General features: G+C 42.0%; 1 protein-coding gene across 19 annotated transcripts in view; it reads left to right on the top strand.

Annotated features, from left to right (window-relative positions):
- camk2b1 (calcium/calmodulin-dependent protein kinase (CaM kinase) II beta 1) overlaps positions 1 to 20,014 on the top strand; it is an 88,048-nt gene that overhangs the window by 27,668 nt on the left and 40,366 nt on the right. For 16 of the 19 annotated variants that reach the window (XM_064973309.1, XM_064973230.1, XM_064973191.1 and 13 more), the window contains exons 4-6: positions 706 to 760; positions 1,111 to 1,176; positions 18,533 to 18,605. In XM_064973309.1, coding sequence (XP_064829381.1) covers positions 706 to 760; positions 1,111 to 1,176; positions 18,533 to 18,605 — 194 coding nt within the window. Of the gene's footprint in view, positions 1 to 705; positions 761 to 1,110; positions 1,177 to 12,806; positions 12,880 to 18,532; positions 18,606 to 20,014 lie in introns of all 19 variants that reach the window. The other 3 variants (XM_064973267.1, XM_064973240.1, XM_064973182.1) reach the window with 1 other exon arrangement.

Genomic DNA, 20,014 nt, shown 5'->3' with positions numbered 1-20,014 from the left:
ATATCTATCTATATACATACATGTTTACATATTCTGCAATATAAAGTTTGCTGATTCAACGATCTATCATTTATAATGAGTCTATATGAATCTCTAAGCCGGCACAAAGTTTTGATATCTGCGTCTTGTTTGACTATTCCACATTCAGTACCATGGCGACGGAAGGCTCAGGTTCCTGGGTCTGGCCTCGGTGCGTTTTGATTTATCCTTCCGTTGCCATGCATTATTACTGGCCAAGTATGAATAAAAGGCTTTTTAACGTGAGAGTGCCTTGAGTTGACATTTTTTGGGGAGTTTTTTGCCCCCTAATGCTTTTGCAGTGTTCGCACTACCTGATTGTTCGCACTTCTTCTTGTTGCTTGTTCCAAGTCATTCTTTATCCCCCTGTTTTCACATGAACGTACAGCTCTCGGACAGCTACTTTAGTATCAAAGAAGCACTCTTCCACTGTTTCATTGAGCCTTATACTGTACACTTTAATCCAAATGCCATGATGTGTTTGAAATCAGAAAGCTATTTGGAAAACAGTTTTACTTGCAACGATCTTGATATGTGGTTGTCTTAGTTATTTTGGTTGACTGCACCGATTGCTGATTGATGCTCTGGATAAGAGTGTCTGCTGAATGACCAAATGTGAATGTATACAGATTTCATTTGACCCCTCCATGGCTTAGTTCTCCCTCTCTTTCTCTCTCTCTCTTTCAGTTCGTCTTCATGACAGTATATCAGAGGAAGGCTTCCACTATCTCCTATTTGACTTGTAAGTTCTCTCTCTCTCTCCTCTCCTTTTTTACAAATGTTTTACGTCTTTACACCTCTGTCATTCGTCTATCCACTCACTAAAATCCCCCTACTCTTTTTACACTACTCTCCTCTCCTATACCCTCCCTCGCTCTCTCCCATGAGATTCTGCCGGTTAACAGTACTAGTTCTAGTTTCCATGGTAACAGCTGGCACTGGGGATGAGAGGATGAGAGAGAGTAGGGTTGCCGAGGTTAACGGGAGTCCTGGTGTAGCAAGCCGGAGCGAGAGGTGCTTCAGACCTGACTGAGCAGAATGCTGATGAGCTGCTCTGATTGGTTAATGAGCTTGTCTCTGATTTGTTGACAGGGTGACTGGAGGGGAGCTGTTCGAGGACATCGTAGCCAGAGAGTACTACAGTGAGGCTGATGCCAGGTAAGACTTGCACATACAATACATGTCTCTCTCTCTCTCCCTCTCTCTCTTTCTTTCATTCTTCTGCTCTCGCTCTCTCTTTTTCTCAGTTTCTCTCCCTCTTTCTCTCTTTCTTTCTCTATCACTTTCTCACTCCATCTCCCTTTCTTGTTCTCCTTTCACTATCCCACTCTCCTTTTGCTTCTTCCATCCTCTTCTGCCTTGTTTCTTGTCCACGCTCTGAATCTCAATACACCAGTGTTTCGAAAACCAGAGGCGCAACATTGCGAGACTTCCGGGACCGCTTGCGAAGTAGACTGCAGACTAGACCAGGGTTTGGGGTTGGGCAAGTCAATGGGAGAAGAAAGAAATCCGTACATAGTTGTTAATTTTCTCGTTTTTCTTTTTAACAACTTTTCATTTTCATCAACTTTATATCAAAGGAGTGTCTTTGATTTAACGGCTTGCACATGCGCAGTTTGGGGCAACACGACTGTTAGACCCGGTGACGGGTTTCTGCACATGAGTTTAGCTAGCTAACGTCGCCATGACATCGCCTACAAGTGTGATCAGGGATTTGAGAGGCAGTTTTTCTGCCTATCTTCAAACTGCACTGTCTTTGTCAGTACTTTGAAGCAGCTTCCTATTCTCAGGTTTGATTTGGTTTGATAAGGTGCAAGAGAAGCACTATTATCAAAGGCTCTGGGAAAGAGAAGTGGAATATCATCGCTGTCAAATATCTAGCTATGCGATAATAAGGACATCGGACCAAGGGAAGGAAGCCAGTGGAGAGTATCGAAATTGACCCCATCTGTGTCTCAGTAGCCATACTGTCTAGTCCAGTCAGATATGAGCTATAAGCACTGATCTGGAGACGGATATTAGAACAGTGAAGCTATACACACCCTGTCCTTCTGCAGCCTCTCTCTGTGCTTCCTTTATCCTCCTCTCTACTCTCTCTCTCTCTCTCTCTCTCTCTCTCTCTCTCTCTCTCTCTCTCTCTTTACTTCTCCCTCTTTCGTTCTCGTTCTCTTTCACTTTCTGTCACTCATTTTCTCTCCCCCTATCCCACATTCTCTCATTTTCTGTCATCTCTCTCTTCCTTTCACTGACGCAGTGTGGCTACCTCTACAGCTACCCTATCAGAGCAGTACTCCAGCACACATATACAAACAAACACACCACAGGGCAGGGTGGGGCAAGGTTACTGCCTTATCTCCAGTGAGTGTATTCTGCCAGTCTTTCACTCCTGATATTACAACCCACACACAATGGCTGTTTGGAGGAGGCACATCACACACATTGGTTAGTGTGTGAATTGGTAAGGGAGAGTGTGTGTGTGTGTTTGGACCTGTGTGTGAAAGTTGGGGTGTGTGTGAAACAAAGTATGTGTAAAGACAAGTGTGCATCTGTCTATGCACTGAATGTCAATGTGTGAATATGGAGATGATGAGAGTAGGTGTGTGTGTCAGTCATCCAGGTCAGCCTTGCCCCCTGTTTCCTAGGAGACCAGCAATAACTGGGCCTTTTAATTAGCTGATATAATTAGTCACACACAAAAAAAATGTATAGCTTAAAATTGTAGATATATTTTTTGTGTCATGTGCTGGATTTGCCATGGCAGAACACAAAACCGGACATGAATTGTTTTCTGGCATTAGACAGAGCCTAATGTTTTCGACGTTGTTAGCTCAATGAATATGAATTCACCCAAAATCAGTTTTCTGTTTTCTGTCCTTCTGAGACAAGTGTGCGATTGTGGCTCAAACTGCTGACCCAGTCACATATATGGGCAGTGTGAAGAGTGTGACTGGGGTTTCTCTGTCCTCCATAGGACCTAGTAAACAGAGAAGTCCATGGGAGGGAGAGAGAGAGTCAAATGGGCACGGAATGTAATCAGAAAATTCCCCTCTACTCACGGATTAAAAAGCACTTAAATGTCCCCTTACGGCATATCTAATAACCACAGACCGTCTCCAATAAACTCACTGAGCTGATCCATAACAGAGCATTATTCCACTCTAGGGTTGCAAAATCTGCGGAGCCACTGTAGGGGGTCTGCAATTTGTTTCGTTTTTTTTTGGGGGGGGGGGTATTTTTTTATGTGAACATTTTTTATTTTATAAACCTCCCTAGCTGCAACAGAATACCATTTGTATGTCACTGCGTCCAGTATGAAGGAAGTTAGAGGTAGTTTCACAAGAAAATGCTAACTAGCAATGACTGGAAGTGTACAGGAACAGTTAGTCCGCTAGCTGTTCCTTGTTCATCCGACTCTGGGGAAGTACATACATGGCTTCATTTCCAAAATCTCGAACTATCCCTTTAATATGGAGGAAATTACAGTCGTTGGAGCCAATTACATAGTTGTTTCTTTGTAGAGAATTCTTAGGCCAGCCGTCTAAGTGCTAATTTTCGAGATGGATAAACAGTTTGCCAATGTAAACCCACCAAAACCAGATAGAAAGCATGCAGAAAAGATTGAACTATACAGTACCAGTCAAAAGTTTGGACACACCTACTCATTCAAGGGTTTTTCTTTATTTTGACTATTTTCTACATTGTAGAATAATAGTGAAGACCTCAAAAATATGAAATAACACGTGACTGACCGGCTTAAATCAGTTGTATATAGCATAATTTGAAATTGTGTTTTTTACATTGGATAAAATTAGAGACTCCGAGCTACAAAATGGTATATCATACACTGCATTTGAGGAACAATGGGAAAGTAATTATGCTTTGAAAGTTGATAAACTTGTAAACTCACTTTTGAGAAAATGGCCTTTGAATGTTTTGGTACTACTTCTGGAGAGCCCTTTGTCAACACCAAATCAGCATCGTTCACACCGTCTTAGGTTTTAGCACCATCTGTCTCTTTAAGGGTAGATCCGAACGTTATGTACTAACAACAGCAGTCAAGCACCCAAGCTAACTTGCCAACTACTTCCAGACACAAATTAGAGAACAGCTCACTGAACATTACTCGTCCTAGCAGAGCTGGTTAGGCTGTTATGTTATCCAGAGCGTTGATGACTGCAACTGTGCTGTCAGATTGTCTGTTCAAAAAAAAAATGCGTTGAGTGCACACTGGACGCTCTGGCCGATGAGTAGGGTTGATTCGAACGTTCTGACCTCACAACGGCAGTCAAGCACCCAAGCTAACTGGCTAACATTGGCTAGCTTGCTAGCTACTTCCAGACACATAATGAGAGAACACCACACTTTGACCATTTTACTCACCCTAACAGAGCTGGTTAGGGTGTTTTCATGTTATCCAGAGCGTTGGTGACTGTAACTGTGCTGCTGGCAACAATTACATTTTTTTGCCGATGTTTACTGACACCGGCAAATTCAACGGGTGTTGAGCGTTCATAAATTCATCAGTTATCCTGCGCTTTGGCACACTCAGGCCAGAGTGCTCTGAAATTGTAGTAGATGGCCAGACTGAATTTACGAACGCACCCGAAATGGTGACTTGCATAGTGTTGTCTTTTGTTAACCTGTTGATGCTCTGGGGGCGCAATTTCATTTTTGGATGAAAAACGTTCCCGTTTTAAACAAGATATTTTGTCACAAAAAGATGCTCGACTATGCATATAATTGCTACCGTTCGAAAGAAAACACTCTGACGTGTCCAGAAATACAAAGATCTTCTCTGTGCGTGCCCTAAAACGTGAGCTTCAGGCAAAACCAAGATGAGATGGCATCCAGGAAATGACAAGGATTTTTGAGGCTCTGTTTTTCAAGATCTCCTTATATGGCTGTGAACGCAAGAGGAATTAGTCAGCCCTTTCTGTCGTTTCCCCAAGGTGTCTGCAGCATTGTGACGTATTTGTGGGCAGATCATTGGAAGATTGACCATAACAGACCACATTTACCACGTGTCCGCCCGGTGTCCTGCGCCGAAATTGGTGCGCAAAAGTCACCTGCCAGTATTTTTCCATGGGACACAGAGAGGAAAGCAAGCTTCCACGAACTGCATGTCAATGAAGAGATATGTGAAAAAACACCTTGAGGATTGATTCCAAACAACGTTTGCCATGTTTCGGTCGATATTATGTAGTTAATCCGGAAAAAGTTTCACGTTGTAGGTGACTGCATTTTCGGTTCGTTTCGGTAGCCAGACGCAATGTAGAAAACGGAACGATTTCTCCTACACACAGACGCTTTCAGGAAACACTGCGCATTTGGTATGTGACTGAGACTCTCCTCATTGAAAACATCAGAAGCTCTTCAAAGGTAAATGATTTTATTTATTTGGTTATCTGGTTTTTGTGAAAATGTTGCGTGCTACATGCTACACAAAATGCTATGCTAGCTTTGCATACTCTTACACAAATTAGTCAATTTCTATGGTTCAAAAGCATATTTTGAAAATCTGAGATGACAGTGTTGTTAAGAAAAGGCTAAGCTTGAGAGCAAACGCATTATTTTAATTTTATTTGCGATTTTCAGAAATCGTTAACGTTGCGTTATGCTAATGAGCCTGAGGCTTTAGTCACGATCCCGGATCCGGGATGGGGAGTTTCAAGACATGAGGCTAGCTAGCAAGGTAAACAATGAACCATAATCCCTACTCATGACATTACTACCCTGCATGAATCTGAAGGTAGCTAACCAACCAGGTTCAATGTTCATTAGCTAACATTAGGCTATAGCTAGCCAAGCAAATGGCTCTGAGATATGAATAATAAGATCATACATGAAATGTTAGCTAGCAAGTTAGCCAGCTAACATTAGCTAGCTAGCTAACAGCATACTTTAACGTAAATGAAACCCCTTTCTGTCAATATTAGAAACGTGTGATATCTGAAAATGTAGCTAGCTAGAATATCATTATTGGATGGACGCGTCTCCTGTCGGATGCCATGGTTGCCCTTAGTTTGAAGATGTAATCCAGAGACAGGTGTTTTCTCCATCTCCTTAGCTCTATCGTACTCATATTCCACTGATTTCAAAACTCGGTCCTCAGAAAGTGGAGAGCAACACTTGAAGTTTTACTACACTATGAAAAATAAAAGCCGCGTTAGACAGGATTACTTAGATATACTGACCAGCTCAAATAGACAGAAGCCTGCTATATGGCAGACAAATCCAAACATATCTCTCAGCATTTCCAGCTCACTCATTATCTCAGCCAATCATGGCTTGTTCTGTGGCTAAACCAACTCGGCTCGTCATTTTAACCTCATGAAACTCCCCATCCCGGATCCGGGATCGTGACTAAAGCCTCAGGCTCATTAGCATAACGCAACGTTAACGATTTCTGAAAATCGCAAATAAAATTAAAATAATGCGTTTGCTCTCAAGCTTAGCCTTTTCTTAACAACACTGTCATCTCAGATTTTCAAAATATGCTTTTGAACCATAGAAATTGACTAATTTGTGTAAGAGTATGCAAAGCTAGCATAGCATTTTGTGTAGCATGTAGCACACAACATTTTCACAAAAGCCAGATAACCAAATAAATAAAATCATTAACTTTGAAGAGCTTCGGATGTTTTCAATGAGGAGACTCTCAGTTACATAGCAAATGTGCAGTTTTTCAAACAAATATTATTAGGACAAATCGCTCCGTTTTGTTCACGTTTGGCTATGAAAAAACCCTGTATACAGTTATAAAGCTTCATTAGCATAATGTAGACGAGGAGTTTGTTGTTGATGGTTAACGATTTCTTTAAAATGAAAATAATGCATCTGACTCTCACCATAGCTTTTACAGGTCTTTAGACAAGTTTCATAATTTAAAATTGCTGTTTTTACCATACAAAATTGCTAATTTGTTAACCTGTTTAATGAAAACGCCCGTCTGTAACCAAATAAATAAAATCGTTAACGATTTTGGGAATATGCTTTTCGCCCCGCTTGTTCGGTCTGCGCGGATTAAATCTGGCCGGTGAACTCGTCTAAGGCCACCTCTCCCTCCACACCGGTGACTGGATTGAGCCTCCTTCCGGGCCGCTCTCGGGGTAGATTATCTGGACCGGGTCTCACATAAGGTTCGAGGATTTCATCACCGGACTGTCCTTCATCTGGAAGACAGTTATTCAGAAGACGGTTGTCGATAGATTCTCTACATCGAGGGCTCATTTCATTCCCTCGTTAAGAATCCTTCCAGCCTCCGCATCACTTCCATCTCAGCTCGCCGGTCCTGCGCCTCCGCTCAGGCTTTTGTCCAGGTTGTAACGCCTACCAGCGCACAAGGAGGGGAAGACGGAGACACCACCAATCGCCTCTGTCTCTACTGGGCCGCTGGTCATTTTGTCACGCATCCAGGCCAGGAATGCTGTAAGGGTTAGATTTGTGAGCGCAACGGTCAGGAGTATATCACTCAGAACCTTCCCCTTAAGACATTCCATGTTGGCCCCGCGGTTCCTTCCAGTGCCTTGATTTCCCAGGAATTAATCCTGTCGCAGGAACATGACACTTTTTGCCTCCCAGCTATCTTCGCCTTGTTCACCTGTCTTCCATGTCTCCTGTGTTAAGCTGTCCGTTCGCGCCTTTAACCTCACTCCCCCAGTTTTTCATCTTTCGTTCACCTTTTACACCGAGGTCAGGTGGCACTCCATCTACACAGGTTCGTAAGATTTTGGACAGTAATACTTCCTATCCCAGGGAATGTTTTTGATCTTCTTAAGCAAATCGTTTAATGGTCACCTGACATCTCTAGACCGCTTCAGGAGGTGACCGTTAGGGGTGGATTGGGGACGCGATCTGACGGCAAGGTTCATCCTTGGTCCTGAGGACGCCGTCGATGACTGTAGAATTTGATGTTGGGAGTTGGGTTCCGAACCCTCTCGAGAGGATTATTTGGGACGTGCTCAGCGGGGAAGGTTTTCTTTTTTTGTTCGTTCGGCCTGATCGATGATTTCCTCCGTCCTGCAGGCCGCCAGGTTGTCGGGTTGACCAAATTTCCTCTCGAGTGCGCCAGGATCGGTGCCTTAGTGCGGGGAAGTACTGTCATGTCTTGTTATGTCTGTTCCTGTCCTTTCTCTTCATTCTCTCATTCTCTGCTGGTCTTTTTAGGTTACCTTCAGGGGGAAGACAGTTTTGACATGCCGCCTGTCTCAGGCGGCCTATATCCCCTTCCATACAAATAATCATTTCACACCTGTTCTCTCTTCCCCCTCTGATTAGGTCTCTATTTCTTTCTCTGTTCCTGCTACTTTCAGTGTCTGATTCTTGTTTGTGTTTTTTCTGAGTTTGCTTCCACCTTGTCCTGTAGTCTGCCTGGCAGGAGCATCCTGCACTATACTAACATTCTTTTTGTTCCGCTGACATCGTTGGAAGAGGATTTATCTGTATTTTCATTAAAGAACTCTGTTTTCTTTCAAGTTCATAACAATATGCTTTTGAACCATAGAAATTGACTAATTTGTGTAAGAGTATGCAAAGCTAGCAATGCATTTTGAATAACATGTAGCACGCAACATTTTCACAAAAACCAGATAACCAAATAAATAAAATCATTTACCTTTGAAGAGCTTCTGATGTTTTCAATGAGGAGACTCTCAGTTACACACCAAATGCGCAGTGTTTCCTGAAAGCGTCTGTGTGTAGGAGAAATCGTTCCATTTTCTACATTGCGCCTGGCTACTGAAACGAACCGAAAATGCAGTCACCTACAACGTAAAACTTTTTCCGGATTAACTACATAATATCGACCGAAACATGGCAAACGTTGTTTGGAATCAGTCCTCAAGGTGTTTTTTCACATATCTCTTCATTGACATGCAGTTCGTGGAGGCTTGCTTTAGTCTCTGTATTGTTTGGAAAAATACTGGCAGGTGACTTTTGCGCACCAATTTCGGCACAGGACACCGGGCGGACACGTGGTAAATGTGGTCTCTTATGGTCAATCTTCCAATGATCTGCCTACAAATACGTCACAATGCTGCAGACACCTTGGGGAAACGATAGAAAGGGCAGACTCATTCCTCTTGCGTTCACAGCCATATAAGGAGATCATGACAAACAGAGCCTCAAAAATCCTTGTCATTTCCTGGATGCCATCTCATCTTGGTTTTGCCTGAAGCTCACGTTAAAGGGCACGCACAGAGAAGATCTTTGTATTTCTGGACACGTCAGAGTGTTTTCTTTCGAACAGTAGCAATTATATGCATAGTCGAGCATCTTTTTGTGACAAAATATCTTGTTTAAAACGGGAACGTTTTTCATCCAAAAATGAAATTGCGCCCCTAGAGTTCCAACAGGTTAAAATGCCATTCGTATTTACAGGTGGCATACAAGTTTGTTATTGATGGCACATGAAAGTTCACATGTTCGAGAAGGCATTTCTGCCCCCCAAAAAGTTTACATTCAAACTGCTCTCCTGTGAAGTAGTGACCCGTGACATACAGTGGGGCAAAAAAGTATTTTGTCAGCCACCAATTGTGCAAGTTCTCCCACTTAAAAAGATGAAAGAGGCCTGTAATTTCCATCATAGGTACAGTTCAACTATGACAGACAAAATAAGAAAAAAATCCTGAAAATCATATTGTAGGATTTTAATGAATTTATTTGGAAAATAAGTATTTGGTCAATAACAAAAGTTTATCTCAATACTTTGTTATATACCCTTTGTTGGCAATGACAGGGGTCAAACATTTTCTGTAAGTCTTCACAAGGTTTTCACACACTGTTGCTGGTATTTTGGCCCATTCCTCTATGCAGATCTCATCTAGAGCAGTGATGTTTTGGGGCTGTTGCTGGGCAACACAGACTTTCAACTCCCTCCAAAGATTTTCTATGGGGTTGAGATCTGGTGACTGGCTAGGCCACTCCAGCACCTTGAAATGCTTCTTACGAAGCCACTCCTTCGTTGCCCAGGCGGTGTGTTTGGGATCATTGTCATGCTGAAAGACCCAGCCACGTTTTATCTTTAATGCCCTTGCTGATGGAAGGAGGTTTTCACTCAAAATCTCACGATACATGGCCCCATTCATTCTTTCCTTTACGCAGATCAGTCGCCCTGGTCCCTTTGCAGAAAAACAGCCCCAAAGCATGATGTTTCCACCCCCATGCTTCACAGTAGGTATGGTGTTCTTTGGATGCAACTCAGCATTCTTTGTACTCCAAACACGACGAGTTGAGTTTTTACCAAAATGTTGGTTTCATCTGACCATATGACATTCTCCCAATCTTCTTATGGATCTTATGCTCTCCTGCAAACTTAAGACGGGCCTGGACATGTACTGGCTTAAGCAGGGGGACACGTCTGGCACTGTAGGATTTGAGTCCCTGGCGGCGTAGTGTGTTACTGATGGTAGGCTTTGTTACTTTGGTCCCAGCTCTCTGCAGGTCATTCACTAGGTCCCCCCGTGTGGTTCTAGGATTTTTGTGATCATTTTTGTGATTTTTGTGATCATTTTTATCCCACGGGGTGAGATCTTGCGTGGAGCCCCAGATCGAGGGAGATTATCAGTGGTCTTGTATGTCTTCCATTTACTAATAATTGCTCCCACAGTTGATTTCTTCAAACCAAGCTGCTTACCTATTGCAGATTCAGTCTTCCCAGCCTGGTGCAGGTCTACAATTTTGTTTCAAGTGTCCTTTGACAGCTCTTTGGTCTTGGCCATAGTGGAGTTTGGAGTGTGACTGTTTGAGGTTGTGGACAGGTGTCTTTTATACTGATAACAAGTTCAAACAGGTGCCATTAATACAGGTAACGAGTGGAGGACAGAGGAGCACTCTTAAAGAAGTACTGGTCTGTGAGAGGTCTGTGAGAGCCAGAAATCTTGCTTGTTTGTAGGGGACCAAATACTTATTTTCCACCATAATTTGCAAATAAATGAATTAAATGTGATTTTCTGGATTTTTTTTCCTCATTTTGTCTGTCATAGTTGAAGTGTAGCTATGATGAAAACTACAGGCCTCTCTCATCTTTTTAAGTGGGAGAACTTGCACAATTGGTGGCTGACTAAATACTTTTTTGCCCCACTGTATGCCTAGTTTCCTGAAACGGGTCACATATGGAGTCATGTCGTAACCAAAAAAGTGTTAAATAAATCTAAATATATTTCATATTTGAGATTCTTCAAAGTAGCCACCGTTTGCCTTGATGACAGCTTTGCACACTCTTGGCATTCTACAATGTAGAAAATAGTAGAAATAAAGAAAAACTCTTGAATGAGTAGGTGTGTCCAAACATTTGACTGGTATTATATATATTTTATTTTTATACCATCTTTGAGAATCATCAATCAAATAAAAGCAAGACCGTCAGGGAGAATTTGCTTTACAACAGCAACATGTTATTTACGCTGCCAGGATACCTTTCTAGCTAATAGACCAAGTTAGAGTTTACACTTTCTCTTCACATGAATTGGGGGGTTGCTAACATGATGGGGGTTCCTGGGTCGCCTGTTTGTTCCTGTGCAAAAACATTTTGAAATCCCCTGGTGTAAACTACTTTATAAACGGGGTGGCTCGAGCCCTCAATGCTGATTTGGCTGATAGCCATGGTATATCAGCCCGTATTGTACGGGTATGACAAAACGTTTATTTTTACTGCTCTAATTACGTTGGTAACCAGTTTATCATAGCAATAAGGCACCTTGGGGATTTGTGATAATATGGCCAATATACCACGGCTAAGGGCTGTATCCAGGCAATCCACATTGCGTCGTGACAAAGACCAGCCCTTAGCCGTGGTATATTGGTACAGACACCTCCAAAAACAAATTAAGTAGTACTTTATTTTAACTTAAGTACTTAAGTGCTTGCCATGTCCACTTTTGCGTCTGTGTGTGTGTGCCTGTGCGTGTGTGTGTGTGTCCTCCCACTCAGTATCCATCCTGCAGGCTGTCTTCCTGTTCTGCTATTAGTCACATTATATCCTGCACATTTAACTCCTTCACTACACACACACACACACACACACACACACACACACACACACACACACACACACACACACACACACACACACACACACGAGTGGTAAAAGCACATTAACCCCTTCACTGCGCAATTTTTTTCCATCCACTCGTTGGTTGAAATAACAGTTACACATCAATCCACTGCTCTCCTCTATCTCTCTCTTTCTCATTTTCTGTTCTCTGCCTTGTTCACTTTCTCATGTCAGTCTCTTACTCTCCCTATCTCTCCCTCCTCTCTCGCCCTCTCCATCTCTTATTCCCTCCTTTTCTCGCTGCTCTCCTCCCGTTCTCTCTCTCTCCTCCCTCTCTTCTCTTTCTCTATGTTGTGAGCACATCTGGCTGTGCTGTTGTTGGTAGTCTTGTGTCTCATCATGTTGAAAACGGTTTTGTCTCCTCACCCCTCACTGCATTCATCCACTTCATCTCCTCCTCCCATCTCTCTCCATCTCCCTTCTCCTCTTCCTATCTCTCTCCATCTCCACCTGCCCTGCCTACTCTTCCTCTACCCTTCTGACTCCAACATATCTGCCATCTCTCCTACTCCATTTCTCTGTTCTATCCATCAAATGTGCATTATTTTTTCACTCTTCAATATTCTGTCCATCTCACTGTTTTTCTTGCTTTTCAAAATCATGTTCACCTGCCAATATTTTTCACCTGTCCACATTTCTCCTCCACCATCCCATCCTCTCTTCTTCCACCTTGCCTCCCTCCATCTCTCCCTCTCCTCCATCTCTCCCTCTCCTCCTCTCTGTTTTGTCTTCACAGTCACTGTATCACTCAGATTCTTGACAGTGTTCATCACATTCACCAACATGACATAGTGCACAGGGACCTGAAGGTCAGTATGTGTAGAGACCAGCTGCACTCCTCTTCCTCCCCCTTCCTCTGCCCGACATCTCCACCCCCTGCACCTCTGCCTGCACCCTCGCCCCCTCCGTCTCCCTGTCTGTTCGTGTGTTTTTCTGTCAGCCGTTCAGTCTATCAGTCTGTCTGTTACTCTGCTGCGTCACGATGTGCTTGTTTATTTTATTCTGAGGTTCCTGCATTTGCCTTTCTATGTTGCTCTTGTTGCACTGACTGTCTGACTTCGCCCTCCGTCCTCCTCCCTAAACCTTTGACCCCTCATCCCTCTCCCCCCTCCAACCTCCTCAACCCCCTCAACCCGGGACCCCCACCAGTGCACTTGCTCAGCTTCTCAGGCTTCTGCGAACGTTTCTCACTCCCAAGGATGCGTCCCAAATGGCACCACCTGAAAAACAGCCGTCTTTCACCTTTTATGGTGACAATAATGCCTTCGTTTGCTGTATACTTTGGACGTATTGGAATTAGGCCGAGACGGTATCTAAAAGAAATATCAATGGTGAACTTGATCAAATATCTTGTTGGCAGAATGTTTTCTTTTGCTGTGACATTTGTTGTAATCCGAAATGCTTCCGAAAGACAAAAATTATTGTGGACCTGTAAACAGATTGTTTGAATTCAATAATGTTTTGTGTTTACTTTGAACCTAACCTAAATATGCTGCACTGCCTGGGAAATCTGAAACATTGTCTACTCTGATTTTTTTTATACTACAGTAGTCTACACACTTCAATGCAAATGATCAACTGTCTGTTCATCTGTTAAATTCTACTGTGTTATAAACTGTGCTCACTTTCTAATAGATGGAGCATTGACTTGAAATGGTTATAGCTTATCAATATGCCCAATTAAATGACAGATGCACGTGGAAATCTGTTGTAATAAGTTATTCTGCACTGGTTATGATATATGTATTAGGTTTATAAATGAAAAATTGTCTACCCGAGAAATATTCAGAGAGAGCCTACAAACGTCAATGGCAAAGGGTTCTACTGTTAAACTGCGCTTTGGGATCTGATCGCAATATGGCAAAATACTTGAAATAGCTCATCTATTTACTTCTGCGAAGTGAGTCAAATTAAATGAGAGAAGGGACTAATGGAAACCTAACTTGTTGTAAGCCTGGTAGGCTATTTCACAAGTATGAAACCATATCACAGTCAGAAAAGGTGAGGAATTTATTCCATGATCATGGAAATGAAATTCATAATAGGAAAGAGATGACTATTTAGAATTATTTTCCAATGCAAAGATAAAATAAATAGATATTTGCTCTTCTCACTAACGGCAAATGATTACATCTTATTATATTTAGCTATCGTTTTTTTGCATGAATAAGAGTGTCAACATATATTTCCCATTTGCACAAGGCTACTACTAGGCTACTTTTGCCTTCTTGCAATGCAATATTTCAACCAGTAGAAACTGTGCATACGCATGGTCTGACGTTTTCGGGAGGATAAGCACATTCTCACGTCAAGTTCAGTTTTTATAAATGCTACCTTTTGCATGAAAACACATTTTCATTTACAATGACGGCCTACCAAAAGGCCTCCTGCGGGGACGGGGGCTGGATTAAAAATAAAAAATAAATACAAATATATAAATATAGGACAAAACACACATCACGACAAGAGAGACAACACAGCACACATAAAGATAGACCGAAGACAACAACATTAGCAAGGCAGCAACACACAACAAAACAGCATGGTAAAAACACAACATGACAACAACATGTATAGCAACACAACATGGTAACAGCACAAAACATGGTACAAACATTATTAGGCACGGACAACAGCACAAAGGGCAGAAAGGTAGAGACAACAATATATCACTCAAAGCAGCCACAACTGTCAGTAAGAGTGTCCATGATTGAGTCTTTGGATGAAGAGATTGAGATAAAACTGTCCAGTTTGAGTGTTTGTTGCAGCTCGTTCCAGTCGCTAGCTGCAGCGAACTGAAAAGACGAGCGACCAAGGGATGTGTGTGTTCAGGGGACCTTTAACAGAATGTGACTGGCAGGATGGGTGTTGTATGTGGAGGATGTTATTTACTGTATTTATATGTTGTATACTGTACTCTACAGTGTCATATATAATGTCATATATATTGTCTTGGAGTGAGACAGAGATGTACAGTTGAAGTCGGAAGTTTACATACACCTTAGCCAAATATATTTAAACTCAGTTTTTTTTTTTTACAATTACTGACATTTAATCCTAGTAAACATTACTTGTCTTAGGTCAGTTAGGATCACCACTTTATTTATGAATGTGAAATGTCAGAATAATAGTAGAGAGAATGATTTATTTCAGCTTTTATTTCTTTCATCACATTCCCAGTGGTGTTCTTTGGCTTGCAAGCCTCCCACTTTTTCCTCCAAACATAATGATGATGATGGTGATGATGATGATGGTCATTATGGACAAACTGTTCATCAGTTCATCAGTTTCATCAGACCAGAGGACATTTCTCCAAAAGGTTTGATCTTTGTCCCCATATGCAGTTGCAAACCGTAGTCTGGCTTTTTTTATGGCGGTTTTGGAGCAGTGGCTTCTTCCTTGCTGAGCGGCCTTTCAGGTTATGTCGATATAGAACTATTTTTACTGTGGATATAGATACTTTTGTACCTGTTTCCTCAAGCATCTTCACAAAGTCCTTTGCTGTTGTTCTGGGATTGATTTGCACTTTTCGCACCAAAGTACATTCATTTCTAGGAGACAGAACACGGTGTGACGGCTGCGTGGTCCCATGGTGTTTATACTTGCGTAGTAATGTTTGTACAGATAAACTTGGTACATTCAGGTGTTTGTAAATTGCTCCCAAGGATGAACCAGACTTGTCGAGGTCTACAATTGTTTTTCTGAGGTCTTGGCTGATTTATTTAGATTTTCCCATGATATCAAGCAAAGAGGCACTGAGTTTGAAGGTAGACCTTGAAATACAAGGCCTACACCTCCAATTGACTCAAATTATGTCAATTAGCCTATCAGAAGCTTTTAAAGCCATGACATCATTTTCTGGAATTTTCCAAGCTGTTTGGAACTCCCTCTCCCGGATCCGGGAGAATTGTCATCAACTGACACTAATTAGCATAACGCAACAGACATAAAATATTACTAGAAAATATTCATATTCATGAAATCACAAGTGAAATATATTGAAACACAGCTTAGCCTTTTGTTAATCACCCTGTCATCTCAGATTTTGAAATTATGCTTTACAGCCAAAGCAAGACAAGCATTTGTGTAAGGTTATCGATAGCCTAGCATTATGCCTAGCTAGTAGCAGCGAACCTGGTCACGAAAATCAGAAAAGCAATCAAATTAAATCGTTTACCTTTGATGAGTTTCGGATGTTTTCACTCACGAGACTCCCAGTTAGATAGCAAATGTTCTTTTTTTTCAAAAATATTATTTTTGTAGCCGAAATAACTGTTAGTTCTTCACGTTTGGCTGAGAATTTGACCGGAAATTGCAGTCACAACAATGCTGAAACATATTCCAAATTAGCTCCATTATATCGACAGAAACATGGCAAACGTTGTTTATAATCAAACCTCAAGGTGTTTTTCAAATATCTATTTGATAATATATCAACCGGGACAGCTGTATTTTCAGTAAGACCGGGAGGAAAAATAGCTACTTCTGTATTACGCAAGAATTACTCTGAGAGCCCTCAGCCGGACACTTACGCAATGTAGTCGTTTACGCTCATTCTTCAACATAATGGCGTGAAACTACGTCAAAATGCTGTAGACACCTTGGGGAATACATAGAAACAGGAATCTGGTTGATAGCCCATTCACTGCTCAATAGGGACGCATCGGAACGCAGAGCTTTCAAAACATGAGTCACTTCCTGATTGGATTTTTCTCAGGCTTTCGCCTGCAATATCAGTTCTGTTATACTCACAGACAATATTTTTTACAGTTTTGGAAACTTTAGAGTGTTTTCTATCCTAAACTGTCAATTATATGCATATTCTAGCATCTTCTGGCAAAATAGCCCGTTTTACATTGGGAATGTTATTTTTCCAAAAATGAAAATAGTGCCCCCTAGTTTCAAGAGGTTTTAAAGGCACAGTCAACTTCTTGTATGTACACTTCTGACCCACTGGAAGTGTGATACAGTGAATTATAAGTGAAATAATCTGTCTGTAATCAATTGTAGGAAAAATTACTTGTGTCATGCACAAAGTAGATGACCTAACCTAACCTAACCTTGCCAAAACTATAGTTTGTTAACAAGATATTTGTGGAGTGGTTGAAAAACGACTTTTAATTACTCCAACCTAAGTGTATGTAAACTTCCGTCTTCAACTGTAGGTAGATATCTTTGTCTATGTGCATAGACACACACACCCCTCCCCCCTACACTCGCATTAACATCTGCTAAACACGTGTATGTGACCAATAAAATTTGATTTGACACACACACTGTGCTGCCTGCGGATGTGACCTGGCTAGTATTTATTCATTTGGAGAAGACTAGGGATCGTAATATATAGCCCTGAACTTTACTGCCAGGCCGGTCCAAGCCGGAGTCAATCAGCTAGCTCGCTCACACCAAGACACTCCCATAATATCCTCTCTTTCCTTCCTTCCTTCCTTCCCTCTCTCTCTATTTCTCAAACTCTATTTCTCCCTTGTTTAAGCTCTAATATTCCTCTCTCTTTGTGCTCTCTTCTTCTCCTCTTCTTTCTCTCTCCTCTCTCTCTTTCTCTCTCTCTCACTTGGTGTCATTACATCTAATAGACAGTATATGATTTCTTTACTGCATACTGAAAAGTCAATATTCTATGTACTGTATATTTTAGACACAAATAATGATTTACTGCAGTCTATTTCAACACAACATTAGAATTAAGTAGTTTTTACTTTTATTTGGCATTTTGCTTGACAGACAAAGAACCCAACCAACCACTGAACCTTTTTTACCCTCCCATTCCCCCAAAAAAACACACGTGTACGCACATGTACACACACACACACACACACACACACACACACACACACACACACACACACACACACACACACACACACACACACACACACACACACACACACACACACACACACACACACACACACTCCTGCATCTCAACACACTCCCTCTCTCTCACACAGCCCCTCCAACCCAACACGCGTGTGCATGCAGCAGCACACCTCCCTGTGTTGGATCACGATAATATAAATGCTACCTGTCTATGCACACATGTACCTGGCCTCCTACCATATGTCTGTCTCCTCCCCACATGGATCCATGTTCATAAATTCTCATACCCTCCTTTTTACTTGAAAGTTGACCATTGATCTTTAATTTATTTTATGGGTGAAGACCAGTTATATGGTGGGAACTCCAATCCACAAGGCACCACCATATTGCTCACATCTATACAATTCTTTTAGATTATTGGTCACCTAATTGGTAGCTAATCTTTTAGATTATTGGTCACTCTTATTGACAAACCATTGGGCGATTAACTTGGCCATGGGCCGCAAGAAGGTGTGTCTGTGTGATAGAAGTCCCCCACCCCCATCCCCCCCATCCCCTGGCCTTTGCACGGGAATGTAGCAATGCTGTTCAGACTAACATACGCCCCCTGGTGTTTGCATGCAGTCATTGCATCCAGCAGATCCTGGAGGCGGTGCTACACTGCCATCAAATGGGTGTGGTGCACCGAGACCTGAAGGTGAGTGACAGGTATCACCTTACTGCCTGTATGTTTTCTCCTGTGTGTGTCCAATGTGTATGTGTGCGTGTGTGGAACTGTTGCCCGTTCAGTGTGTGTCCAGTGTGTGTATAGGTGTGTCTATCCTCTATTCGTGTGTTGGTGTAAGTGACGTTTTCCAGCATCACTGTTTGGATTGTAGCTTTAGATAAGTATTTTGTCTCTTCTGTTATGTTATGCTGTAGTCCTACCCATTAGTTTGCATATTAAAAAGCAGTCAGTTGGCCATGGTCAGTCTCCTGTTTTCAGGTCAGATTCTCCACCTACTTTAGCACCGCCTCTCTCTGCACCATGTGTTCTGTGACCTTTGGCCTATCTGGTTATGTCTTGCCAAATGCTGCTCCCCTATCTCTCTCCTGTTGTTGAAACAGCAGCTTTAACCCTTGCCAAATGCAGACCCTCTCTTTCCTGTCCTCTTGTTGAAACAGCACCTCTCCTAGTCTGTGGAGAATGCCAATATGCGTGCTTGTTACACTAGCTGACTGATGGCTCTGCTATGCTTTGCTAAACTATGCTATGCCATGCTGTACTATGCCGGCACTCTCTTGGAACAGGGTTTGTTTCTCTACTCTTCAGCCTAGGCTGCTGTATTAAAATTAGCCCCATGTTATTCTGTTTCCCAATAGCCTATGGATTTCTAAATGGCAATCGCTTTGTCCAATTCATTTGTCTCTATGGTGCTTCCAATGGAGTTGTATAGCTTCCAGTGAGACTGTATTTATAGATGATAGATGAAACTACCGCAACAGAAGCGGTTGCCATTTACTGAGTCTACTGTGATTGGCTTGCTGTCAGGGCAGTCCTTTCCTGTTCTGTCCTATCCTGTGTGTCTGTGTGTATGCTTGGGGGTCTGTGAGCAAGCTTGTGTGTTATTATAACTATTATTATATTATTATTATATTATTATTATTATAGCTATACCTTGTTTTGCATTATGCTAGTCTGCCGTTGTCGTCTCTGGCCAATTCCACAGTAACAGAGTGATGCTGAGACTCCGATTATTCACTTAAAAATGTATGTAAAATAAAAAAACAATGATTGCAAAGTTAAATAAACCATAGAACTCTTTGCACAAGGACTACTTTGAACACTTTCCACCATATTTTTGAGTCATAAACATGTGTTATACTGTCAACATTGACTACAAAGTGTAAAGAGGATCATTTTGGTCATAAAGTCGGTCTCGTCCAAAATGGGGTTTTGTGAGACTTGCGGTTGCGACTGCATCCCAATGTAAATTCATGTTGGAATTGGAGTGCCATTTCAATGGAGGCCTGTCTGTCTGGCTGCATCTCTTCTCTCTCTCTTCTCCTCTCCTCCACTCCCTCAGAAGGAATCTGAGCAGATAGAGCCATGTCTGGAATGTTGAA

The sequence above is a fragment of the Oncorhynchus masou genome, chromosome 1, assembly GCF_036934945.1.
Source record: "Oncorhynchus masou masou isolate Uvic2021 chromosome 1, UVic_Omas_1.1, whole genome shotgun sequence".
Classification (NCBI taxonomy): Eukaryota; Metazoa; Chordata; class Actinopteri; order Salmoniformes; family Salmonidae; genus Oncorhynchus; species Oncorhynchus masou.
The sequence above is the reverse complement of the archived record's forward strand: the minus strand, read 5'-3'. Positions and strand labels throughout refer to the sequence as shown.